The sequence below is a fragment of the Artibeus jamaicensis genome, unplaced genomic scaffold (assembly GCF_021234435.1).
Source record: "Artibeus jamaicensis isolate MK-2021 breed Jamaican fruit bat unplaced genomic scaffold, CSHL_Jam_final contig_463, whole genome shotgun sequence".
Lineage (NCBI taxonomy): Eukaryota > Metazoa > Chordata > Mammalia > Chiroptera > Phyllostomidae > Artibeus > Artibeus jamaicensis.
In genome coordinates, this window is record NW_026521841.1 from 1,294,718 (window position 1) to 1,322,133 (window position 27,416).

The window sequence follows — 27,416 nt, forward strand, 5'->3', positions numbered from 1 at the left end:
TTCAGGGCTGGGTTCTAATTCCAAGGCGCTGTTTCAGAATGGTGCCACATTCCGTCCGACCATTTTCAGGCCCCGTGGTTGCAACCATTTGTCTTGTCTGTTTTCTCTTTGATGACAACCAGGCACAGTGCAAACCTCATGGCCAGGGAGATGAGCCCGATGTTTCAGGGAGCCTCTCTGGACATTTGGAGACTGAAACCTTTTTTACTGTAAAACTCCAGCTGGAGGCTTCTCAGATCTAGAGCTCGGCTTTACCTCACAAACACATCCAGGAGCTGGAAGAGGACACACTGCTCTCGGTGACGATGCACGTGGTAGCGAGGAAGGAGCCGTGGGATCTGTATTTCCAGAGCCTCTACACATAGGCTCAGACGTGCATGTAGCACAGGTCCACTAACCTGGCACTGACTCACACTGAGGGGGCAAGTTTCAGTGAGCAGATTTTGAGAAGATTCACCTGGTTCCTTTTTTTTAAGTACTTGATTTTATTTTTAAATTATATCAGAGTACCAGTTTCTATAAAAATTATTTATTTATTTATTTGCTTGTTTATTTGTTTATTTTGAGAGAGAGGGAAAGGTAGAGAGAAACATCGACGTGAAAGAGAAATATCAGTTGGTTGCCTCTTGCAGGCACCCAACCAGGGACTGAATCCACAACCCAGGCCTGCGCCCTGACTGGGAATCGAACCAGCAACCTTTTGGTTTGCAGGCCAGTGTTCAATCCACTGAGTCATACCAGCCAGGGCTGGTTGCTTCTTTTTGAACTTTTCTTATTTTCTTTTTTTTTTAATATATATTTATTATTATTTATTTATTTATCTTTAGAGAGGAAGGGAAGGAGAGAAGGAGAGAAATATCAATGTGTGGTTGCCTCTCATGCATCCCCTGCTGGGAACTGGCCTGCAACCCAGGCATGTGCCCTGACTGGGAACCAAACCACAGTCCTTTGGTTTGCAGGCCTGTGCTCAATCCACTGAGCTACACCAGCCAGGGCTGAACTTTTCTTATTTTCAATTAAAGTTGACATACAATATTTTATTAATTTTAGGTGTACACATAGTGATGCAACACATTAATTTAGGAAGCATTCACCCCAGTAAGTCTAGTACCCACCTGACACCACAGTTAGTACTCACCGTCAGCAGGGCTGAGACCCCTGGCAGAGATGGTGGGGAGCGTGGGGCTGCTGTGCACAGCACGGAGGTAATGCTCCATGTGGGGGCTCACATACGGGTGGGGGGCGCTGAAAGGGGACTCCCCAGAACCGGCAGGATGTGGGGAAAGCCGAATCAATGAGATGTCAGAGATGACAGGGCTGCCACTCAGGGCAGGAGGCCTGCAGAGAAAAAGGGGAGCTTTCTAAGAAGGCATAGCCTGCTGAGGAGGACATGCAGGGAGCCCCACCAAGCAGCGGGACCAAACAGGCAAGCTGCACTTTTTGTTTTGTATGCCAACATCCCTCCGTTATCCTTTGTACAGAGTCTGAACTCTCATATGCCAGCCAGTGAATGCAGGTTGAAAGCTCCTGGTAAGGCTGCCCACCTACCAGTCTTGTGCTGGGGGTGGGATTCTCTGCACACTTGACTGCATTTGCTGGACCACAGGCTCAGCAGGTTGCACACCTGTGCAACTTTCACCACTGCTTCCCCAGTGCCTGCTCAGGGCTGAACATATAGCGACAAGAAGTCAGTCAATTTGATAAAGGAACGCAGGCATGCATTCTGCAAATGTCTGGAAAATAGAACATGAAAATAATGCAAAGACCTCACATTCCCAACAGAAATCAGAACACAGGGGATCAGGAGATGCCCTGAAGGTGGAGAATTTTAGCTGGACATCACTGGTGTGAGGTGCTCAGCATGGAACAACTATGAAGGAGATCAGGATTCAAGAAGAATTTTGAAATGGCTAGCCACAATTAAAAGTTTGGAATACTGTTTAGCTTGCCTTCATGAAATTCCTTCTAATGTTCACAAAGCCCCCTTTCTCAGACATCTGCCAATGATCAGCATGAGTCTGTCTGCCTTGGTCCCAGGCTGGTGTGGCCACGACCCACCTGTGTCCCCTGGTTGGCTCTCAAGAAGGTGTCAGCTCTGCTCCACACAAACACAGGCCTTTACAAAAGACCTGCTCCCTTGGGGCCTTTACACAGCCGCTAGCATGCTAGCTGCAGGGGTGTCTCAAGGTCGTCTACTCCAAAACATGCCCATTGAAGAAAAATCACAACTAAGTCACCGGGAACAAAATTTACCAAAATTTAATTTTCAAATGTTTTCAGAAAATAGGGTCTCTCTGTGACTTGGCAGAGTGCAAAGAAAAGAATATGTGTTAGAATCAGACAATCCTGGATTAGAATCTCAATCATTTAACAGCTCAGTCAGACTGAGCAATTTAATTTAACCTTTCTTCCACTTTCCTCATCTGTGAAATGGGGATAACGATAGAATCTATTTCATAACTTTGACGCAAGAATGAAAGCCCCTACAATGGTGACACAGCTGTCAACCTGCTCTTACAGCATTGCTACCACACTTTGAGGGAAAAGCTTAGAAGTGCCCCGGAGGCCCTCAAAGTCTTCATGTGGGGTTGATGTTGGATGCAAAAATTTGGCACCCTTAGAACTGGTTACTTCAGAGAGGAAATAATATGTCTTTGGCTGGAGCAAAGCAGAGATTATTGATTATGTTCAACAGTGCATGAAAATTGTGCTTACAACACAGTGAAAACCAGGACCCAAACAGGTGACACCCAGATGTCTTAACATCTGGGTTAACAAACTCCTTACTCAGAGGCTGCTCCCCTGGCCTGGGTGTCATCATTCTGCCATATTATTTTCTAGCTTTTGCAGATGCATTTAAAGTAGATGCACAGATCCAACGAACCGGCCAATTCCACGCTGCTGCACTTCTTGGCTTTGAATGCCTTCCTGCACCCTATACACTGTCAGGCTAATTCTTTGTCCTCCCTATACACCCAGGTCAGGGACTGCCCCTCAGCGATGTCCCTCCTGAAGCCCCTTTCCTCAGCACCAGCTCTCTTCCTTCTCCCTGCTGTCCCCAGGGTGTACCATTCTGGTCCTAGTGGGTCAGTCCATCTCCCAGTGCTGCCTGGGAGTAGAACATGTCCAAGGAATCTCTGCATGCCAGGCACTGGCAGGGAACCAGCCTGCTTCAGAGGTATTTTCACAACCAGTGACGGCTCCACATGTGTGCCAGGAACTGAGCTTGGCAGAAGAGAGCGTTAGGTATAAATCATAAGTCATGGCCTCAAGCTATTCTTGTTCACAGGCCATTTTTAGAGGCCAGTCCACCCATGAGGCAACTATATTAAGTGTAAGGGGCTTAAGAGAGGGTTCTACTCTAGACAGGGGCTGCCATGTGTCCAAGGGGAGAAAATAGAACCATGCTAACTCACTCTCTCACCAAGGGTAGTTCCTACTGGCTCTGTCACTGACCACGGCAGGATGGACACTCGCATTCTCACAACAGGACAGGTGTTTTGTGAGGAAAAGATTCAGGGGGCACATCACATGTGAGGCAGGGAGGAAACTTCTGTATGACTCAGGATGGACCTGGGGCCGAAAGGAGCAGGTTCTGGAAGGCTGGGTATAATTCAGTGAAAGGCAGGGTGTCCAGCTGGCCTGCACAACAGGGAAGGATCCTTTGGTCCTTCCCAGTCACTCGAGGCAGGTTCCCAGGGCCCACAGAACTTTGGTCGGGGTTGAATCAGAGAAGTCTGTGGTGACCAAAGCAGGTGGTCCTACGGGGCCTGCCCACATCTCCCTGGCACTGGGGTTGCCCTGTGGAGTCCACTGACTACAGCGGAGACCCCATGAGACAAGGCATTGATTACACGGTGATTTAAGAAAACAACAACTTTAAGCTACATGGCAGCCTGGTAACTGTCTAAGTTGACCCCCATTCCACTGGACAGGTGAGCATCTCCCAAGTAGGAGGCTGGTTTGAGGTGTCACCTCAGCAGTGTGAACACCATAGTATGCATACCACCCTAGCAGGGCTGGAACCCGCCCAGCCTCAGAAATTGGGCTCAGAGGTGGCAGGTAGGGCCTGAGTCCCCACATGGAGCAACTGGGACTTCTGTTTCCACACCTCAGGTGCCACCCTTTGGGGAGAGTGATTTCTAACCCCCCTTCCCACTGTATGCCATTGCCAAGGAAACAAGGAGCTCCTTTCTTCCAGGGCACTTTCTTGTGTCTCAGGCCTGGGCTCAGTGGAGAGTGGTCCAGAAGCTCCATACAGGGGAACTGGATGAAGGCAGCAGGGCTGTGTAGCCATCAGAAGTATGTGTACAAACTCCAGCACCAACCAGGAGGAGGCAGGGTCCAGAGAGGAAAGTCACCCCTCCAGGTGGTACATGGCCAGAGAGATGCAAGCCAGGATTCAACCCAAGTCAGCCTCACTCCCAGGATGGTGCTGCCCCCACCCCAGGGGCCACCCCACCCCACCAGAGAATGCACTGGGGACTCCCTGTTTCCTTGGTGTGACAGGGCAGGAAGCTGAGAGTGGCCACTCTGTACCACAAGACAGATTAGACAGGGGTCAGGGTAAGACAGGTCAGCTCACACGGCTAGTGAAAGGTGCACAGGGTGCTAATGAAAGGTGTGGAGACTGCTGGTTCTGGTTCTGGGAGGGGTTGGATCTGGACCAGCAGAGCCTCCCTGCAGAGACAGAATGGAATACTCCTCTCCGCACGTGCACAGTAGGACTGGATTCTGGAGAATATTCGAGGGAACCAGGCTTGGAAGTAGAGGGACAGGAGCCTGCCCTTGGGCACCACCTGCGTCTTGCAGAGCCACCGGGTTCCCGGTAACCCTGATCCTTCCCACTCAGCTGGGTGGCCATGGCCAGGACACTGGCCCTCTCTGGCGCCTCACCAGTGTGGCACAAGAAGACCAAGCACGGGCTCCCTTTCCGTCTCAGCAACAAGTCAACTTGGGATATGGCGCATCTACTGACCAGGGTATTCATTAGTCAAGACCACAGTCTCATCAGCCAACACAGCCAAGGATGCCTGTCCAGACACCTCTCCGGAAACCTCCCAGGAGGTCCCTCAGCTCAGCAGCCCTCAGTTGTGCCCTTACACGGCACCTCCTCAAGACAGGCAGTCCAAGTGCCGGGATCACGGACCATGTGTGTGTATTTCCTTTTTTAATCCAAATAAAAATTTCACAACGTAAATGATTTATGCCCATTTCATAGATAGGAACACAGCCAGAAAGGCTAGGACCATTGTCTAAAGTCACTCAGATGGCAGGTAGTGGGACCATAGCCAACCTAGGTGGGTCTGGGCCCGAGCCCATCCCCTTGGTTCTTTGTGACAGGGGCGCAGGAAAAGCATAATTAGGGAGGGGCAGCCCCTGAGGGTGGGAGGCATTCTCCCCGCCCTGCTTCGGCTCCCTTTTGGTCTTCATCCCACACCACCCCCTCACCACACACAATCCAACCCAGTCCTCAGGAGGGAGCTGGAACCTCTCCTTCACACTGTGCTGTGAGTGACTGATAAGGATCCAGGGGCACAAATGTTCCAAGAGCTGTCACTTTGACAGACCAAAGAACCAAATTTCAAATGGCAGAATTCCAAGAATTATTAATGCATTTGGGGGAGCAGGGGCCTTTGTAGCAGCACTGAAATCACAACAATACTGCCAACCTACAAAACAGGTCCCTCAGGGAACACACTGTCTTCTTCTTGGAAACTTGGTCCCACCCTAGGGCCTAAGAGTAGCCAGGCAGGCTGGGTACTGCCAGTCCTGGTGAACTGAGGACCACACATGGACCTTACCAGGAAAGACATCTGCAAGGGAAATCGAGAGCTACTGCTTTAGGCCAACCACCAGCTGCAATCTCCCTTTCTTCATCTATTTCCACACCACTTACCATGGGGGCCTGACCCTGGTCTCAGTCGTGGCCTGTCCATGCCTTGCATTTCTGGTAACTGAGCAGAGAGTCAAAGAGGTAGCCTTGAGGATGGGAGAAAGGGCCAGCTGCAGGAGCTCATTTTGAAAGATGGCTGTAGTCTACTATGTGGCAGATGAGCATGTACACACACTCACACACTTGCAGGCCACGGTCAACAGAGTCAGACGTTTTGCAAGCTGTGTAGCTTGGACACTACCCTTAGGCATTGCCTTCTCCTCTCAGTCCAGCTCTGAGCTCGTTTGAGCCTGACTCTACCAGATGTTTCTTATATATTTGTTCATTCTCCCAAGAAAATTGTCCCAAGCATTTGCTTTGTGCCCAGAGAACTGTGGGGAGCTCAGAGCCCAAGTAGAAAAGGCAGACCTGCATATCAGGTAAGCAGTGGGAAGTTTGATAAAGGCTCCAGCATAAGAACAAATTCCCTAAGTGTCTGTAAGTGTGAGGAAAGGCTTCTTGAAGAAGGGAAATTTGGGCTGGGCTCTGAAAGATGAAGAGGAGTTGATGAGTATCCACATATGCAAAAGAAGGATGGAGTGTAAGGATGCATGTGTATGAAGGTCATGCCTGGGGGGCTGAAGCAGAGCCCAGACAGTGCTTTGGGCTGGGTCTGAATTGGGTGGCATCTGTATTGGACCATGTCTGTTTTTCTGCTGAGGAAGGGGGATGGGATGGCATGTGACCCGAGACCAGTTGATCAGGGCATCCCTTACACCCAGGCACGGTGACTGGTTCAGAGATGTGCATCTAAGATAGCAACTTTGGCTGGACCCTTTGAGAAGGAAGTGCTCTCTGTCCACAGGGATTATTAAGCAAGTAGGATGTAAGTTAGGAGCTGCTGAAGGTTGTTGGGGCGGGGCCAGGAAAGGTGAGCAGCAAGGCTGAAGATGATACACAGAACACCAGAGCTGAGAGATGTAGAGCCAGTTTCTTGAACTGAATCCCTGGGTATGGATGGATGCAGCTTCACCAGATGCCAGTACCCTTGGCCTTTCCAGTATCTGAAACAATAGTTTGTTTGTTTGCTTGTTTAAACCAGTTTAAGCCAAGTTTTTTCTTAGGCAACTGCAAAGGTCTATCAAGGCAAGCCTGACTAACACAGCCTGCCCTTCCCAGAGTGATCCCTGGCCCAGCATCCCACAAGGCAGACTCAAGCCATAGTTCCTCAGCCTGCCCACCCTGCCCACCCTGCCAGCTGCAGGACTGCAGAGAGGCGCCCAGATGTCCTGCCCTTTCCTTGTGTGGATATGAAGCACAGGCAGGGGATTTGGGTAAGAAAAACAGTCAACTGACTCCCTGCCTCCTGCGTGTGCACGTGTGTGCATGCATGTGCCCACACTGGTAGCAGTGGACAGTGGCAGGGCGCAGACTCGCCAGCCTGATTCTGCTGCAGTAGAGGACCCCTGCGCTTCCCCTTGATGTGGGTGCTGGCCTGCTGGTGGGGTAGGCCCTGGAAAGGTGCTCCTTAACAGGGTCTTCCCTCTTTCCTCACTGCCTCCTTCCCTGTTCAGAGGGGTTCTGCAAAGCTCCGGGACAAGATTTCAGGGCCAGGGCCAAAGACCAGGATGATGGCCAGGGGAAGAAAGAAGGGAAGGGAGAAGCGGGGAAGAACAGAGCAAGCAGAGACCTAGCTGGATGGCTGCCGTTTGAGCCCAGCTGGACCTTGCCTCCCTCGAGGAAGCCGCTGCCGCCGCCAACTTGCAGACATTCACTGGACACCGACGCGTGCAACACATCCAACGTTGCTGCAAGGCAGGTTTTACTATCTCTATTTAAAAGAGATGGAGCCTGCAGCCCAGGAAAGTAATGAGACTTGCCTAAGTTGCAAAGTTGGAACGGACACTGGCTTTTCTGACTCTTTGAGTCAGACTTGGTACTGTGACATCACCAATGGGCCCAGAGAGCCATGCTTCTGCCTCTGCTGTCTCTGCCCTCAAGATCAGCTTGGCATCTCTCCCCGGATCTCACCTCAGCTGGTCTTCCCGCTGACCCTAGGTGGGCTGTGGGCTGAGAGAGCCTTCACATGTGTGGGTAAAGGATGGGCTTTCTGGGCCTGAATTACACCTCTGCCACTTACTGTGGACCTTAGTGGTGCTGCCTGCAGCCTCTGTCCTTGCCTGCAGGATGTAGCAATGGAGCCTGCCTGGAGGGCAGCTGTGACATGGGCTGAACTAGCGTGGCAAGTGTGCATTGTGGCCCTGGGCGCTCAGTAGGTGCTCGGCCAGTCTTGGCATCTCTTTTCTTAGATTTCATGAGTAAACGGAAGAAACTCAGAGGGCAGAGGAGTGCACCTGGTCTAAGTCTTCCAATATCAAGTCCTAGGACCCTTCCCACGTGCTGGCTCAAGGTTTTTGAAAGGACATGAAAGGAAAGGCATAAGCGATGAGAACCCTGCGTGGCCACGTGTTATTCTCAGTACCACACTGGCTGAGCCTAGACCACCAGAGCAAGTGCCATCTCTGGGAGCTGGAATGATGGGGACACATCCCTAGAGGATATATAGCTTCCACGAGGCTGGGGGAATAAGAGGAACACTTTGCTTGGTGGGAGGAGAAGGAGGGTGTCTGACCTACGGCACAGCCAGAACCAAGGCACAAGGGCAGGAACCAACGTGCCCCTTAATGCAGTGAGAGGAGGGGACAGAAGGGCAGGGATCGGGGCCCCTGTACCCCGCCCATGGAGCCTGTTTGGAGAGGCAGACAATGCAGAGCTGAGTGGTGCTGACTCACGCAGACTCAGCATGAGCCATTGGGGGTTGGGAGCTGGAGGAAGGACCCTGGTAACCCAGGGTCACCCCTTCTGATGGCTTTGTGCAAAGACTTTCTCCAGGACAGGTTGGCAGGGCCAGACACAGGCAGGAGTGGATTCTTTGTGCCCCATTTTGGCCTGGTAATACTGATTTTTAGATTCCTAACCAACAGGACTGTGAGAGAGTGACTTTCTGTTGTTATAGTCCACCAAGTTTGCTGTAACTTGTCAGGAACTGCTACAGCACGTCAGCATGTGGTCTGGTATGGAGTAGGCCCACAGAAGGCTCAGATATTGCCATCATTATTACTGTCACCTTTCTCTTGACACTGTCAGCTCTCAGAGAGCAGGGTATGTGTGTGTATCTTGGGATAGCCCAGCCCCCATAGATCTCCATCAATGGCAGGCTGGCAAGAAGGGAAGCCCCCCGCCCCTGCTGTGAGACATCTTCGAGCTACACTCCAAGCCCTGCACACACCCTGGGACGTGCATTCCCGTCCACCACCTGGATTACACAGTCACTGACTCCCCATCATTGCACGCGCCCTGCAAACAGCTCCAGCACGCCAAACCTCCTGCCCCAAGGGCAGTCTGCTCTCAGGTGCCGGTCTGGCCTTCAGGCTGAGATGCTACCACCCACCAGGATGATAAAGCCATGGAAGAGGTCAGTGGGCTCAGAGCAGGCAGGCCAGGACTCCTCTGCTATGGCCAAGCTGCTTGGGGCCAGCTACCCATTTTCTCAGAAACACTGGGCAGGCGGCCTTAGGCCCACTGACCTGCTTGAAGGAAAGCAGATTCCCTAAAGATGGCCTTGCCATGCTAAGCTACTCTCATCCCCAAACTGGGGCTCCCCAGTGCTAGGGCTGGGTGGGTTGGGCAGGCATGTGTCTGTGCTCACCAGAGTGCACCTGCTCCCTTAGGCCTACCAGCAGACAGACAGAGCTCTGTCAGCTCCTCTGGGTGGAGTTCAATCTCTTCTTCAAGGGCTTTGGTTTTGTTGATTTTTGGTTTTCTGCTTTTTGGTATGTGAAACTGTACGTTGGCAAGTTTGCTGCCACATTTTCCAGAGATTTAAAAAGTTCCAGAAATCAAGTCCTTTTCAAAATACACTTAGGGGGGTTACAATAGTAAGATATACAATGAATTCTTTTCAAAAGCATTAGAGTACAGCTCCTACCCAAACCAGGACCTAATCTTTTTTTTTTTTTGCCAATGAGCATGTTCTGGCACATCTGGGCTACACCTGTCCGTGTGGAGGAAGCTCTGTAAACCAGCAGTAGGACAACCATGAAACCATGAATAGGGCTACACCCACCATGTCTAACTATTCACTGGTTTGTTTGTGTGTTCATGCATCATTCCCTCTGTCAGCCGACACTTGCTCAGCATGGGCCTCTGATGGCACTAGGCGGCAAGCTGGAGGTCTGAGGAAGACTCAGCCAGGACCCCACACTCAGAAAGTGGGGCATGTGGTCACAAACCTGACTCACAAGTACAAGACCAGGTGTGATCGGCCCCAGTACTCCCAGGGTCCATCCTAAAGGTACGTGTGCCAGATCTCAGCAGGGTGTCTGAGTGTCCATGAGGCTGTAGCAATGACAGGCTGCCAGAGGGATGCTGCTGAGCAGGGTGCCCCAGATCCAGCCATGAGCTCAGGAAATGACAGCCACCCAAATCTATAGCTCACAGGGGGCCTTAACAAAAATCACTATGCTGGGACCTGAAGGGTTATGGGAAGAATGTGGACACTGACTGTAGCATGCAAATAGAACACGAGGTGTTGGAGCAGAGAAGGGTGAGAAGGGAAGAATTTATCCACTCTGCTAGGGCAATCTGAGAAGGCTTTCTGCAGGAGGTGGCATCTAAGCTGGGCCTAGAATCTTTCAGGGAAATGGAAAGAGGTTAATGAGCAGGGAAGGCCTGGTGTTCTGAGACGGGAGAAAAGCTGAACAAAGGGTAGGTCATACTGGGGAACAGTTCACAGAGTCCAGGGACTGAAGCTCTGACCAGACAGCTGGGTGGGAAGAGACTGTGTGAAGAAAATCACAGAGGGAATGTCAATTACATGAGCTACGTTACAGTAGGAACATCTCTTCATCGAGGGAGTGAAGAGACCAGGCCCAAACTGGGAAAGATTATTTGCAACACATGTAACTAATCATGGAATGAGTAACCTTGCAACATAAAATGGGTACTCAGATCTATAGGAAAATGACAATTCCATAGAAAAATGGGCAAAATTGCTGAATAGGTGTTTCATAAAAAGGAAACATTATTGGCTAATACATAAAGGCTGCCCAGCTTCATTACTAATGAGGGAAACAGAAAACTAGAGTCACAGGGAGATGATATTTTGGCAAAAATTTAAACGTTGATGACATCATGCTGATAACAGGGAGGTGGAGCATACTGAGCCCTTGAGCCCTGCCAGTGGGAGCCAGGTCGACAAAACCACCCAGCAAAAGTGTGAGGACATCGGGGAGGGTTAAAATGTGAACACCCTCTGACTCAGCAGTCTCATTCCCAGACACACATTCATTCTGAAGGATAGGCCGCTCCTGGGGACTGGAGGATGGTGCAGGAGAATTCACTGCAGTGGTGTTCAAAACAGCAAAGACACAGATACAACCCAGACACAGAGCAGGTGAGAAGTAACAAATTAAGAGCCCCACACATTGACAGGCAAATCTGCAAATGGAAATGGATGGTGTGAAAAGTGAGTTCCTCAACAATACACCTACAATGATTCCATACAGCACACAAAGCAAAACTGAACAATGCACTGTTGAGGGGGGTGTCGCCTACGAGGTAGATACTACAGATGTTGGAGATGACAGTTTGCAAACTCCAGAGCGTGTGGAGTGAAGAGGCTTGGGCTGGATAGCAGTGGGACACATGGGGCCCCCAAACATGCTGCCATATTCCTGGGCCTTAGGCTGGGCAGTGTACAAGGATGTATGTCTTTATATTTTAACCATGCTTTTGCTATTCTTTTGTATGTCTTTAATATTTAATAAGATCAAAAAAATTTTTTAAAGCATAGGTAGGTGTAAGCTGGCTTTGAGTTAGCAGTTGGCTGGGGTGGGGGATGGAGTGGCCAAGAGGCTGCTAGTGAACTTGGGTGGGCTTCTAGAAAGCACGTGCAGGTTCAGTGGCTGTCTCCCTCATCACCCAGTGACACTGGCTGCTCCATCTGTCTGCCAGTCCCAGCCCACCTGACAGGCCTGCCTGCACATGCAATGCACGTGAGCCTCCACGCACCCCAGTCCCATTGCAGACCCACAAGCTGCGCCAGACTGAGCTGAGCGGCAGCGTTTGGCTGTCACTTGTTACACAGGCCGTAATAAAGAAACCACTGTTTCCAGTTGACAAAGAGCAGATTTCTCACTAAGTAAACACTGATGTTTTGGTAGGGAAATTAGGTTATAAAATTGCGCCTACAAAGGAGGCCATACAGATGGACTTGGTTAAGATCTAGCCACAAAGGCAACAGGGGTTAATTCAATTGCCTACCCTTTATCGCATTCCCCCCCGCCCCAAAGCAGGAAGATAGGAAGGTTATCAGCTTTTCAAACATAAAAACCAAAAAGCATAAAAAACTAGAGGGAAGTATCAAGTCATTTTCCCTAGCAAAGTGATAGCTGGGATGGGGAGGAGACCTTGGACATGATCCATGTGTCTCTGGTGGAGGGGGGGGCGGTGGGCAGGAACACAGCTGGCCCCGGGGAAGGGGTAGCTGGTCTGGATTAGCCCTCTGCGGGTGACCTACAGCATGGGGTAACTTCCAGGTATGAGGGGCCTTTGTCTATACGAAGAGCAGCCCTTGGCTGAGCACAGCTGAGCAGAATCTTCCAGAAAGTCACAGCTTTCTGAAGGCAAATGTGAGAGGGCTGAAATGGGATCCCTGGGTAGATGTGAGTCATGGGATCCTGGGGCTCAGAGGGAGTCTTTAATAAAAGGAGCCGTTTCATTAGACTTCACTAGGGGTCTGGGTTTAAGCAACGAGCAAAGGCCTGGAGCAGGGAGGGCTACACACGGGGATGCTTCCCCCAGCGAGAATTCCTCAGCTCAGCCTGGCCTGCCAAAGCAGTGTGTGGAATTTCCTTTCCTGGACTCCTGTCAAAACTAGATGGATAATCCCAAATAGTTTAGATAAATGTCTACTCAGAGGTGGGTGTGCTGCCGATTTTTGCCAAACTTTTGAGTCCATCACTGTGTGCTTTGAAGAGGCCCCTCTTATATACTGGCATAGGCCCCTCATCAGAATATGGGCAAGGCCATGATGGCAGTGGGGCCCCAGGTGGGCTGTGGGTGGGATACGGAGAGGCAGCCTTCCTGCCGTTCTGCAGACAAATGCTGTCCATTCCCGGTTGCCTGGTGCTCTGGGCACTCCCTGGCCCCCCTTCTGGCACACCAACCTGTATCGGCCCAACTTCTCCCCTTACCCCTCCCACACCATGAGATGGACTGTGTCCCTGTGGGAACTGGGTGAGTATGGCCAAATGAACTTCCCCCATGAGTAAGCAACAACTAATCTCTTTTTACTTTGCTTAGGCAAGACAGGTCAAATTCACATTTCAGAAATACAGCTCCTGTGACCAACATCTCTCTTCTCCATGGGCACCAGGACGCGTTATCAATGGAGGAGTGCTGGCTGCAGTGACGGAGGCTTGCAGAGCGGCAGCAGCAGGACTCACACAGGGCACTGCTCCTGCACTCCTTCAACAGATGTTGGCTCCAGCTGGCAGGCGTTACCGTGAGTGGATAGCACACGCGGCACAGATAAATGCAGCAACAGTGAGGGAGGCGAATAAACTAATGCACAAGGCCCTGGCATCAGCCTCTACCTAGAGTGGGCAGCCTGCACATGTGCAATGGGAGAGGACTGCCCGCCCCAACAGGCAATCTACCCCACCAACACCTGAAATTTTACTATTAGTGATTAATTCCTTTGGGTTAATTACTGTTCTGTTTCCATGCTTTCCAGGAGGAGTAAGATAGTTGCAGCCCTAAGACCTGCCCTGAAATGCCCCTTCCTTTCTGTGATAAGCATGGCATAAAGAGTGAGAACATGGGATCCAAGCTCACTAACTAGCTGAGTGATGGTAGAAAGACTTAAATTCTGGGAACTGCTGGTTTTCTCCTCTGTGCCTTGGGGAGAATATCACCCACCCTACAGGGTGCTGGGAGGACTGGATGAGATGCTATCCACTCTCAACCTAGTAGAGCGCGTGGAATGAAATGTGGGCTTCCTTTCAGCATCCACAGGAGAACACGAAAAGCATATGACTGTCCAAGTGCTCACTCTGAACAAGAAGCTGTTCTACGTACTTCACTTGCTCATGTAATCCTCACAACCACCCACGTGGGGTACGCTTTATAGCCAGCCCAAGGACAGAAAGGGCACGAGTGGCAGAGACAGGATTTGAACTGTGCCCCACCCTGTTCTGCCTACCTCTGGGGGGTGTGGGATGGCAAATAACCAAAAAGATGGGGGTCCATTAAGGCAGGACAGGTCCAGCAGGGCACCTCCAACCTTGCAGGACCCTCCCAAGGAGCAGCTCCTCCCATGCCTGCCCTGCACACCACGCCAGTGGCAGACCTGCCTCATTTCTGTATATCAAGTTGTGCTTTACTCCTGGGCCCCTCCTGCCCTTGGCTGACCACATGGGCTCTCTCCAAAGCCCAGAGCCAGGCAGTTCCTCTTCTGCGAGGGGCCAGCATTCATCCAAGATCAAAGAGCAGGCTGCCTTATCAGACACGGTCCTCATTAAACTTTTACAGGCCAGCCTCCATTATAAATGAGCTGTCTGTACCACGCTACAGAGCACCTTCCTGGAGCTGAAAATCCGAGAGTCTCAGAGCCAGGAGAGTCCTCAGCAGAGTAGTCAAGGTGAAGAATGGGCCTCTAGGATCAAACTGCCCAGGCTCAAATCCCAGCTGCGCTACTCATTAGAAGAATGTCACTGAAGAAAGAAGCCAATCTCACTCTGCCTTGGTGTCCCCACATAACCAGTGGGAGTGACAATGCTGCCTTCCTAGTGTAGGGTATTGATGCGGGTTAGATGAAATAATCTAGAGGCTGAACCCAGAGTTCTGTGACTGCCCGGAGAGGGGAAGCGACCTGCCCGGAGGGGTCTCTCGGGGCCATGCACATCACTGGGAGTCAAGGCTCCACATCTTTTTGTCACACAGTCCTCAGACAGCTGTGGGAGACCTCCGTGCTGGCCCCACAAATTGCCTGGTCCTAGGGCTGTCTGGGCTCTGTGTCCACCTGCGGTCCAGGTACTCTGAAGAAGTGGTCAGCCACAGTGGGTTTTAGAGAGCAATCCCTGGGGACAGGAAAGGGAGGGGCCAAATGGGGAGGAGGGACAAGGCCCTGGAAGGTGACTCCAGGCCCATCCGGCCTCTGGGCCCAGGTGCCAGGCAGACTTGCCCTCTGGAAGTCTCAGCTTTCCACAAGTTGCTGAAAAACATAAACGTTTGCTGAGGGAGGGGAACATTTTTATGTGAAATACAAACAAAGTCAGTCCTCTGTGAAGCGTGAACTTGGTGTGTTATGCCAAGAATCAAGAAGAAACGGTATGTTTCTGATTGCCTCTTTCCTCAGTGACTGGCTGAGGACAGCACCGTCAGGGCCCAGGACAATGCAGATGAGCCACAGGCTGAACAGACGTGTTTGCTGATCTCACAACAAGCACGACAGTCTTTACGGAACACTGACCTTGGAAAAAGCCATCTTCAAATCCCCCTGGACTAGGAAGTTCATGAGTTCAGCCAACGACAGTAAAGAAACTACTTTCTTAAGTGAAGCACACCAGCAGAGGGGCTAAATATCCCCATTAATATGCAGTCACTGGGATGTGGTGGGGTCCAGGCATCCTTAACAGCTCTCTCAGGGGGTTCTGGGTAATTTGCGCATGTGACAAAGTATGCAGATGATGGTGGGAGGTGGAGGTCTTCCACCCACCAGCTGGCTCCCCTCTCTTTCCTTAAAGTACCTGAGCCAGAGTGTTAACTTTACATGAATTGATAGCTAAGCCCCAGAGCCATCTGTCCCTAGTAATAGCCCCCTCCTCTCTCCTTCTCTGCTCAGGGTGGCCTTGGGCTGTGACCGCTGCAGTGCCTAGGGCTCAGGATCAAGTAATCTGCAGGAAAGTGATTAGGGGTGGTCAGGTCTAGAATCTAGGCAGGTGCTGGGGTTATAGATGTCAGTGGTCAGGCATGGAGCCCAGCCACAGGAGAGAGGAGGAGACTGTCCTCATGGCTGAGATGTAGTTGTTCGCTGCCCCCCACCCCAATGTACTTACCTCCTGCAAGCTGGGAATATGAGTGGTTTTGGTCAACTGGTGGACACCAGATCTGTGCACAGGTGAAGAAAAGGAGCTGAGGAATTTCTAATACCCCGTGCTTCAGAGTCCCTATCACTTAGAGAAGAGACCCTCCACCCTGCTGGCTCTATGACTCTGGAAAGCCAACACACATTTCTGGGCCCACTTTCTTGTATATAAAATAAGCAAGGTGGCCTGCAGTGGTCCCAGACTCTGGTCTGTGGGTGCCTGTAAACAAGCAGATTCCCAGGCCTCACCCTAGCCTGAAAGAACCAGGACATCTGCGGTCAGGGTCTAGAAATATACCCCTTTAAGACACACCCCAGTTCAGATATGCAGCCAGGTTTGGAAACTGCTGCACGAGATGGTCTCTGTAACCCTTTTGGGCTGGAAACAGCTGGAATTAGTCCTCTCTGATACCCAAGGGCAGGGCTGGGATGGAAAGGACCCCAAGCAACAGGGTAAGTCCACGTTCGACCCTGGCCTCCTGAACCAGGGACGAGAGTGTCTACCTTCCCCACCAGGACCTGAGTATATCTCAGCCCCAGGGCACTCACACTGCTGCTTGTATGACACTGAGAAGGGAAGTCCCAGTTGGGGGCCCTGCCATGCCTCAGCCTAGGTCCCCACGATACCCGGACGAGCCAGTGTCCAGGGGCAGGAAGAGATCCAAAATGCTCCTCTTTCCCACTGGTAGCCGCCAGGCAATGGAGAGACAGCAGGGCCTTCCCCCTCAGCTCTGAGAAAGGACTCTTGGAGCCTCAGGAGCATGTTCCCACAGGCAGGAGTGGGGATCTGGGGGCCACAAGAGGACTCCGCCTGACCATCCGGAACAGCCCCCCCGACCCGCCTGTCTCCCCATCACCTGTGGTTTACATAGATAAAATACACCATACCAGGAGTCCATGGGCAGTGCCATGGATCATTCTGGAACCATCTGAGCATTAGTAAACTATGCAAGTCCCATCATGGGTTTGGTGCCTCCAGGGGACTGGACAGGGCGGCTCCACAGAAGCAGTAGGAGCCATCCAGCTGGGATGTGCTGGTTGGGTGTCCACACGCTGAGCCCCACCCCCCTCCACCACGCCTCCCATGTGTAGCTACCTGTTTGCAGTGGCATGTGGTCAGTCCTGGCCCTGCTCTCCTCTTGCCTAGCACCACGATGATAGCTCTGGTCCCTACTTCTGTCCATCCTTTAACTGCTCCTCTAGTTACCCTGAAAGTAAATCTCACCACCCCTTCTGCTCCTGGTTGCCAAAAGGAGAAAGCCCAAATTCCTCTACTTGGGGGAAGAAGACCCCTCCTCCCTTCATCCCCAGTGGTACTTCTTCAGTCTAATTTCCCACCTTCCTAGGTCACTGCCAGCCAACAGCAGCCTCTTCCAAGGACCTGCCATGGCCTGCCTCACATCTCTTGGCCTGCAATGCACATCCTTCTCTGATAGGCAAGTAGAATAGCAAAAGTAATAATAATCATTGTTAGCATCTACTGAATGTTTCCAAACTTTCCTAATTGCTTCACTTAAATTAACCCACTTAATTCTCAAAGTAACTCAGTAGATGGTACAGGTACCCTTATCATGCACTATCCCTTTTACACATGAGAAAACTGAGATTTATTCTTTCAGGTTGGTCAGCACTGAGGGTCGAGGACAGGTAGCCTGGCAGGGCCGGAGGCAGCAGTGTCCCTGCAGGCCAGGGCAGGGCCAAGCAGTCCTGCAGTGGAGCACCCACCTGACCAATGGCTCCGCGCTCAATCATGGAGCTGCCAGGACCACGGGAGCCAGTGGCCTGGGGTCCTGGACACCCGAGCAGCGGCCCTGTGCAGGAAGCCGCAGGCAGGGGCTTTGACTCAGGCTGACAGGAGACGACACTGCACCTCATTTGCTGAGCAATGTTTGTGTAATTAGACACATTTGGTGCCAGCGAGGAGGAGCAGGCTACAACTGGGGCTTGATGGATCGGGCATTCCACCAGGCTCCAACCACATTAATCACAGAAGCCAGAGCCACAGGGGCCATTTTCCTCCTGTTTCTTACCTGGGACACTGAGGGCAGGGGGAAAGCCGTGGGCTTTGCAGCACTTGCCTTGCCCCCCTGTGACCTGGCTGAGGACTAACGGTCCTGAGGACAAGGTGGGGCCACTGGAAGCCCAGCTCAGCCCAGCAGGATATGGGAAAGACTGCTGCTGCCCACAGCTGGGCCGTGACCCAGTCTAGACCCCCTTGGGTGGGAGGGGGAGCCTTCGCTCCCTCAACTCTTGAGCAGAAGCAAGCACACCTGCCTTGCAGGGGATGACCTGTGAAAGTCACTACACCTCTCTGAGCCTCTGTGTCTGCCTCTGTAAGATGCAGATTATAACCTGATCTGACAGAGCAACTGGAAAGTGAACTAACACAGCACATCAGGCCACAGTGCAGAGCCAGGCCCGCTGCAGGCCCTGCACAAATTAGACACCCTTTATTGTATTCTGCTGTGTGAGGCCAGACTCACCACTGGGGCTCGGTGATCCCAAATGAGTGAACAATGATACCCAGAGAGGTCCAGGTCTCAATCCCTGTGCATGGTACCTTGTATGGGAAAAGGGACATTGCAGATGTTGAATTGAGGATTGTCCCGGATTAGCCAGCCGGCCCTTCAAGCAATTCCAGGCGTCCTTATGAAAGAGGCAGAGGGGGAAGACCACCACAGGAGAGGTGGAAGGCCACGTGAAGACAGGCCCAGGGGGAGGAAGGGCAACGCGATGAGAGGTAGAGTTTGTGAACTAAGGAAACAGATTCTTCCCTCCCGGAGCCTCTGGAAGGACGCAGTTCTGCCAGCACCTTGATGTTAGGCCCATAAGACTTACTTTGGACTTCTGGCCTCCAGAACTACGAGAACAAATTTGTATTGTTTTAACTCACTAAGTTTGAGGTAATTTGTTACAGCAGCAACAGGAAATGACTACATAACCCCTCAGTTATCAGGTACAGTGAAAGAGCCACTCAGGCCAGTGGGTGCCAAGACCATTTCCACAAGACCCCTGCCCCTGCTCCCTGCCATCATCACCTTCCACTTCTCCTGGTGCTCGGCTCACACTCTGCCCCTCCCTGGCTAGGAAGGAAGCAGGCCCAGAGTGGGACGAGGCCTACATGCAACCCAGAGCTGGTGAGTGGCAAAGCCTAGAGAAGACTCGGGGCGATCTCCTGGCCACAGCCCCCCACTAGCACAGGGAGGGGCGGCACTAAGGGGCCCCTCGTTCAGCGACAAGGCCCTGCTCGCCTGGAGAGTCTCAAACCTGGGCCCGTAGAGGGCGTGTGACACAAAGATCATGGGCCCCACCCTGGACTCTCTGGCTCAGCAGGTCTGAGCTGGGGCCCAAGAACCTGCATTCCTAACAGGCTGGGGAACTGCTAACCTAGGAGAAGGGTCCTGACAGAGGGCAGTACAGGCTTTCAGGAAGGGTTCAGCCGAGCCTGCCCAGGGCTCCTGAGGTCATCCATACACTCCCCAGACGGTCAGTGTGTGACTTGTGAGTCCACTCAGAATACTGTAATTAGATTTCTGACTCTCCAAATTCCTAAGTGGGTCACACCGAGGTTTAGTTAATTAACCTATCAGTTCCTTCATCTGTAAGATGGGATGCCACAACATGCACACCTTATAGGGCTGCTGAGAGTGTTAAGTGAGATGAAACAGAAAGTGTTTACAACACAGCATTTGCCAACAGTGGGGCCTTCTTATCTCTGTCAGTCCCCCTGGGAATGTGGGGTGATGGGAGCCCGGATGTTGCCCTGCAGAGTGATGAACACAGTAATGGACGCCCCTCCAGGGCACTCTCGGCACGAACCCCGTCTGTGACCATCACTGGGCTCCTTGCAGGCAGCACTCCACTGCAGGTCTGCCACGCCCCAGATCTGTGTTGCCGGACTAGCCAACCATTTCTCAAGAGCAGGAAATCAGCCCTTCCAACCCACTTCTAGACAGGGACTCAGTTCCTTTAATAGGCTTAGGATTATCAGGTCCTAATCAAGCAAGACCCAGCTACATGCACTGAACTAAAACGAAAAGTTCCCAACATGTTAAAAGGCATGGAAGGCAATGTCCACGTCGGACACTTTGAACAACACAATAAGCAGTGATAAGCAGAGACTACAACTCATAGAATATCACAAATAGTTCAGAGCAAGAGCAGTCAGGACAGGGGCTCAGAATATCACAAATATTAATGCATTTGTTTGAACTAAAGAAACAGGAGAGATGGGCCAGCTGTTCCTTGTAGTGGAACCGTGACACATAAAAGTGGAAGGAGTAATGGAAACGGAATAGCACCTCTTGGCAAAGACTAGTGACTCCTGTTTCTGACGAGAACCATCGGTGGATGTTAAAGTCTGTGGATGGCAATGCAAGGACGAACAGGATCTTACACATGACCAAAGTACTGCCCCACTCTTAGGAATTACAAAGGGACCAACTCTGAAGTGGAGGAACTCAACCTAAACCAAGTAACAAAATTCATCTCCAGTGATGACAAGCACTGCCATGATGTGCCCCCCGACAAGAAGGGCACAACCCCTCTTTTCTTATTGTTCCCCAAAATGCATATATTTTGAATTTAACCAAGAGGCAACACTAGGCAAACTCAAATGGAGGACATTTTATACAGTCATTGGCTTGTCCTCTTCAACAGTGTCATGGTCATGAAAGAGCCTAAGCAATTGTCCTGGATGAAAAATAACTGAGGAGGTAGGACAACTAAATGCAAAGGCTGGATCTGGGACCAGAGGAAAAAAAATATTAGCAGGAAACTGGCCAAACCTGGGCAAGATTTAGGAGCCAGTTAATAGCACTGTTAACATTTGAGGAATAGTGGAAATCTTTGTACTATTTTTGTTACCGCTTTTATGTGTCTGAAATTATTTCAAAGTAAAAGATACTTTTAAAAAGAAAATAAAAATCCCGATTTGATCTGCCTTGGGAGGCAATGGGTGCCCAGAAATAGGAGTCACCGAGGCCTGGGATGCCTTCTCCGTCACCAGCCTCCTGACCAGGCACAGGGCTTGCTTTGAACTTTGTGAGTGCTCAGCAAGTATTTCCTGACTTCATTCAAATGGGAGCAAGGATAGCAGGAAGGCTTGTCTTCAGTGGGTGGAATGCGTGGAGAAGGCTGTGTGCTCAGCAAACAGTGATCGTGGACCTGTTACGTGTCAGCCATCGTCAATGTGGAAATGAGAGGGCAGCAGTGCAGAGCCTGCTGGGAGGCAGGTGTGAAATGGATCGTTCTGCTGCATCAGGGCAGCGGGAATCCAGAGAAGGGCCCCATTCAGTGTGTGGGAGCTCCATACCCCCAGGAGGAAGATCTGTAGGAGATGGTCAGGCTGGGCAGCAGGACCCGAGGCACGGGAATATGCAACAGGGTTGTCTGTGCTGGAAACACAAACTGCAACTTGAACAGGGAGGTGGCTGGGTCAAGAGAGGCCACAGGGCAGCTGATCCTGTGCAGCAGGTCCCCTCCAAGGCAGGTGCAGGAGCAGCAGAGATGTTGGGGATGAGGGGAAGATTCTGGCCTGTCTTCTGAAAGCAGACAGATGGGGGTGGCATGGGCGTGGGTCTTCAAGTAATAAAGACCAAGAAAAGCAACACCATCTAGGGGCTTCAAGAGGTACAGTGAAACAGACTGGTGCTTCACAGCCTGCAGGTCTCAAAGAAGAGAGCAGGAAGAGGCCCCAAAGAATAACTTTGAGCTTAACCTTATAAGCAGGGTAACCCTATAATTTAGTGTCCAAGTTGGCACACTTGAGAGAGTGAAAGGGGCATTATGAATTATTATGCTGAGACTACCTATCACCAAGGCCACCATACCACATATGGTAGTCCCATAAATATGGTCCACCATACTCATATATACGGGACTTTGGCCTGAAGGGGACTCCCACTATATGGGTGGATAAAGAGCCCCAAGGTACTTCTGGATAGATACGGTAGGAGAGTCTGCAGCCTTAGAAGTGATGAGGTGTGAGACAGCACTGCTTCTTTCTCAGGTGACCAGAGGGGAGCTGGGTGTTCACACCCCACCCATACATTCACTCAGCATCCCAGGTCAGTGCCCCTGTGGGTGGCCAAGGGGATTGGCTCTGCTCAGGGTAATGCAGATCAGGAACTCCAAAAGAAAAACAGAAGCAGCAAAGGTTGGGATGTGGGCAGCCTGGCCCCCCCCCAGTGGCAGGTGACTGCATGCCGGGGCGGCAGGCAGAGGGCAGAACTTACCCGTGCACGCCATGGACAGAGTGAGGCTCATAATGGTACCGTCCCTCCTGGTGTCTCATGTCAATCGGTAAGGGAGCATGGAACGGCGGCAAAAGGTGCTGTGGCACTGTACAGGGGAGAGAGAGACAGAACTTCAAAACCTTTCCCCACCCTCAAAAAGCAATTTTCAAAGGGCTTTAAAGCTCAATGAATTTCAGAGCAAGAGCAGTCAGGACAGGGGGCTCTGAGGTGCCCTGGCTATCACACGCCCATGAAAAGGGATGAATAAATAATCAAAGTCAACCCGAGAATCCTACATCTTTCACATAAAAGATCCCCAACTGCGCTCTTGACAAAGGCAAGCAGCTAAGCGCTCTTTGAACTCAGGGAGATTACAGACTCTGCCGCAAATCAGGGCTGACAGAGCTGACAGTCTTCTGCCCATCCCGGCCTTGGCTGTGTGTGGCTCCAGCAGTCCTGGGTTACGGCATCCACACAGGCTGGCGATATTTACCTAGAACCATCTGTGAAGCCAGGGACTGCTCCAGCTGTAGCCAGCAGACACCTATGTGGGTATGTTAATTCTCCAGTTCTTAATATTAATTACTGACCCTGAGTACGCTGGTGGTGCCTCCAAGAAGCAAATGCCAGCTAGCGAGCACTGGTTTCCAGAGGTGAGTCAGCCCATCTGCACTTGGCCTGCCCTCAACAAATCATCATGATAATTGTAGGATGCTCTTTGCTTATTAAAAAAAAAATCCTGGGTACCCTGGAGGCAAACATAATTATAGGTGCTAGGAAAACAAGGCTCTTTAAAAAGCAGTTAGACTGGGAAAACAGCTAAGAAGTGGAGATTTCTCAGTCAGCTCTCACTCGGGCAGAAGGCTGTGGGCCAGTGGGAATCCGTGGTGAGTCTGAATTGCTGACTGGTTAGAGAAATGCGGAGGGTTTCTTTTTCATGTGCACAGGGCAGCAGCCTGCCAGGCCCACTTAATAAATGCATGCAAATAATGCTGCTGTTTCTGTGCAAACAGATTCTGGTACCATATTGTAAACACTGTGAATTCTTTTTTCGGTTGTGGTAAAATATATATATAACACAAAATTTACCATTTTAACCATTTTTTAAGGGTAGAGGACAGTTGAACACATTCACGTTGTTGTGCAACGAGCACCACCATCCATCTAGAGGACTTTTTTTCCTCCTCAAACTAAAACCCTACACCACTTAAACAACTCCCCCTCTCTCAGCCCACCCCCAGCCCTGGCAACTGCCGTTCCACTTTCTGTCTCTATGAATTTGACTATTCCAGGTCCCTCATGTGAGTGGGACCATGCAGTGTCTGTCCTTCTATGACTGGCTTTCTTCACTTAGCATCATGTCTCCAAGATCCCTTCATTATACCATGGTTCCCATAAATACACCACATTTTCGCTACCCATTTATTCCTTGATGGACACTTGGTTTGAATTCTGAGAACCCTTAACAAGAGGAGTTTTTCTCCTGACATTTTAAACTTATTTTTTTAAATCCTCACCCGAGGCTAAGTTCTTAAATGATTTTTAGAGAGAGAGGAGCAGGGAGGGGAAACATCCATGTGAGAGAGAAACGCCTATCAGTTGCATCCTATATGTGCCCTGACTAGAGATTGAACCTACAAACCTAGGTAAGTACCATGGCTAAGAATCGAACTCACACCTTTTTGGTGCACAGGATGACACTCCAACCAACTGAGCAACCTGGCTAGGGCTACCCTTGATTTTTAAATAGTCAATTTTATTTACATAATTCCACAATACTGGCATCTTTCATGGGAACTGGTAAAAAGGAAAATAATCTTCACACCTTAATTAAATCAATTTGTCAAACTCAGACTCCAGAAATCTTGGGGTCAAAGAGTAATTGGCCTCTAAGAAGGGAAGGCCAGTGCTGGGCCACTTCCACACGGGAGACACACTGGGCTTCTGGAACCCCAGGGAACTCAAGCAAGGGAGCTGTGCTCACCTCCCCAGAGATGCAGGAAAGGGCTTTTATGCTTGCTTAATGTGGCCAGGCAGAGTGGATCACAGTATGGTTAACGAACAAATATGCTTTGTTTCTGTGTATTTCTGAACATTTCCCTGCATATCCCAAAGCCCCCTGAGGCAGCCTGGGTAGATTTTACTGTACCCATGTCACAGATGAGAAGATAGAGGCTGGGGGAGAATCAAAGTCACGAAGCTAAAAAATGATTGAGCCAGGAAGAGAATCCAGGGACCTGGTTGTGGCTTTGCCCTCTGGCCAGCATGAATGAATACTCAGAGGCAGCCCCTGGTACAAGGGGCATGTCTGGGTCCTCCTGTATTTAACAAATGCACACACAGTACCAAGCCCTCCTCCAAGAACTTTGCAAATATCAACTCCCAGGTCTTCACAGTAACCTCGAGGTGCATGCATCCCAGAATTCCTGGTCTTCCTGCTGGCCATCCCCCAGCATCCTGTGCACTCTTCTCTCCAAGTGTCTCACCTGCAGGGTTGAAGGGGGTCCCTTGATGTAACACCAGATTCCCCCCACCCTTCCAACCTGGTCCCTGCCTAACCAGCTATGAGCAGAGATGCTTCTCTGCACAGAATTAGTGCAACTTCTCCCATGTCTACAGAGCTATTACCATGCAAACATGACATGGAGTGGCGCTGAGACTGATCTGGCTGCTTCTCAAGGCCAGGGACTGTGAATGTGCGTGTCTATGTGTGCTGGGGAAGGAGGAGCCTGGGGAGAATAAGGGAGAGCCATCCAGAGTGCTGCTGAAGCTGGGGCTGTTCCCTCCTTTCTGCCCAGTCTCTGAGGAAGCAGCTCTCTCAAGTTCAAGTGGTAGGTCAGGACTTCTGGCAGCCCCTGCTGTCCTTCAGGCAGCTGACACCCATGGAATGAGCAGACAGCAGGAGTTCAGGCCATAGTTCTAGCCCCTTCAAGCTCATGCCCTTGCAGTCCTCAGTAGAAGCCTGGGGACACATGTCAGAGGCTCTCTGCATGCAGGTGTTGATGTGTTAGGTCAGCCAGCAGCTTGAATGTGGCCAACTCCCCACCGGGTCAGGGAGGGGAAGTGCTACAGGCGCTCTTATCTTCAATGAAGCCCCCTACCTCATGGGCCTTTGCTTATAGCATCTCATTTAGTGTTACCATAAACCTTTTCTTATCCCCATTTCTCAGGAAAGAACATTGAGGCTCTGAGTGATAGGTCTACTTCTAGGAGAGTAATAATCAGTCAGTTTGTGGCTTTACTCTCTCTCCTCCATGAAGCCCCATGTGGTTTCCTGGCATCCAGCACACAGCAGGCCCTCAGCAATAGGGGGCTTACATCCAACACAAAATGTACCTGGTGAGGTCCCAGAACAAGCCAAAGTACCTGTGATTAGCTAGAAAGCGATGTCCAGACCACTCTGCCCAGCTTCACCAAGGTGGCCCAGTCTACTCACATTGGTGGGGCTAAGTCTGGGCAGCAGTCACTGTAGAAGTAACGAGTCATTCATTCATTTGTTCCTTCACTAGTTCGTTCCTTCCTTCCTTTATTCCCTTCACCAATCATGCATTCATCTGCCTTGTATCAAGGGGGTGTGCTATGTAGCAGGCAAATCTAGGTTCTGGGAGCAGTGTAGTGACAGTAGCCCACACTGTCACCTTCACAGAGCTGTAGAGCTTCCCTAAGAGCAGACAGGCCCTGAATGAATGAGCAAATATACTTATAACACAATGTCAGAAGATGGTGAGGCCAAGAGGAAATTGGGCTGGGCCAGGGAAGAGAGAGAAACCTTGGATGTAGAGTGGGAGTGTGTAATGGCTCCCTGCAGGAGAGGGTACACCAGGCAGGGGGAAATGGCAAGTGCAAAGGGAGGAACCTGGCAATTCCGTCACCAAGGCTAACCTGGCTGGAGCAGAGGTTGGAGGTGGGAGAGACAGGAAAGAGGGTCCTATAAGCCTGAACAGGGTGTGGGAAGGACTTTGGAATTTTTTGGAGGAATAATTTGGGAAGCCATTGGGGAGGGGGGTCTGAACAGGGAGTCATGTGCTCTGACAAAACTTTTCAGAAGGCCACATGAGTAGGGCTAGCATGGCGGTGGGGTAGAGCAGAGCCACACACTGGACAGGAGTCCCAGACTGGCCCTGCCACTAGTGACCATGGACTTTGCAGAAGGTATGTCCCCTTTCTGGGTTTCACATTACCCATCTGTACAGTGAGGATAAAGCAAGCTTTAATTTCTCCCACCAGAACCGTCTTGATGTTTGTGAATGGTCCTCTGCACCTCTGAGAAAGGGCCATGCTGGTCTTAGCTGGTGACACACCGAGGCTTCTGGAGGGGTCCCTGAGCAGGTAACAGGAGGGATTCCCTGAGCCAGTAGCCTTCTTTACCCACTCGGCCACCAGCCACAGGCCCAGTCACCTGAGCCCACTCGTAGGACGCCCTCCTAAACTGTCTCTGGGACCAACTTCATACCCTGAAACTGTCTCTGGAACCAAATTTGCACCTCTGTGCAGGTAAACTGAGGATGAAGGCTGACCCTGAATCATGTGAGGGTTCAAGACCTTTCGGACCAGCAAGGACTGACCCACACACCCTGGAGAAAACTTTCAGAGGTAGATGCTTAGCCCAGGGTCCCTTGGCCAAGCCCAGGGAGGAGGAAACCACTGTGCACCACTGCGAGAAACCCTTATGTTGAGAGGCCGTCAGCAGCACCCAGGGAACATGAAGATGAACATAAAGAACAAGAGCTGCCTTCAATAGCATGTTGAAGGAGACCCTTCCACACATTGTTTTCATTGTGGGCTCTTTCTTCAAGTTAAACAAAAATCCAAACTAAATCATGTCCTTCCGGCAGAGGGGAAAAAACATACACACCATATGCTATTTCAAAGAAATGGCTCTCTTTTTAAGTTTCTGAGGAAGAAACTCTGAGATGGGAATTTTGTATGGATTGCGCAACCCCCTCTGAAGAAAAATCACATTTGTTTTTGATCCTACACAGGAAAACCAATAGTCTGGGAAGCTGAGAATAGTGGCATAATGGCTTTTCTTTTTTAACCCCAGAATTTTTCTGTGCCAAGGTTTAAATGCCAAACACTCCTTGGATGGTGGTCCCAGGGGTGAGGCAACATGTGTGCCCATGGTGTCCCTGGTTTAGAAATCTCACTGTGTGAG

General features: G+C 50.9%; 1 protein-coding gene across 1 annotated transcript in view; it reads right to left on the minus strand.

Annotated features, from left to right (window-relative positions):
* The window catches only part of GLI2 (GLI family zinc finger 2), a 252,151-nt gene that overhangs the window by 37,817 nt on the left and 186,918 nt on the right, over positions 1-27,416 (minus strand). Inside the window, exons 3-4 of the mRNA XM_037145343.2 lie at positions 22,262-22,367; positions 1,139-1,338 (exon numbers count right to left, since the gene is read on the minus strand). Coding sequence (XP_037001238.2) covers positions 1,139-1,338; positions 22,262-22,367 — 306 coding nt within the window. The remainder of the gene's footprint in view (positions 1-1,138; positions 1,339-22,261; positions 22,368-27,416) is intronic.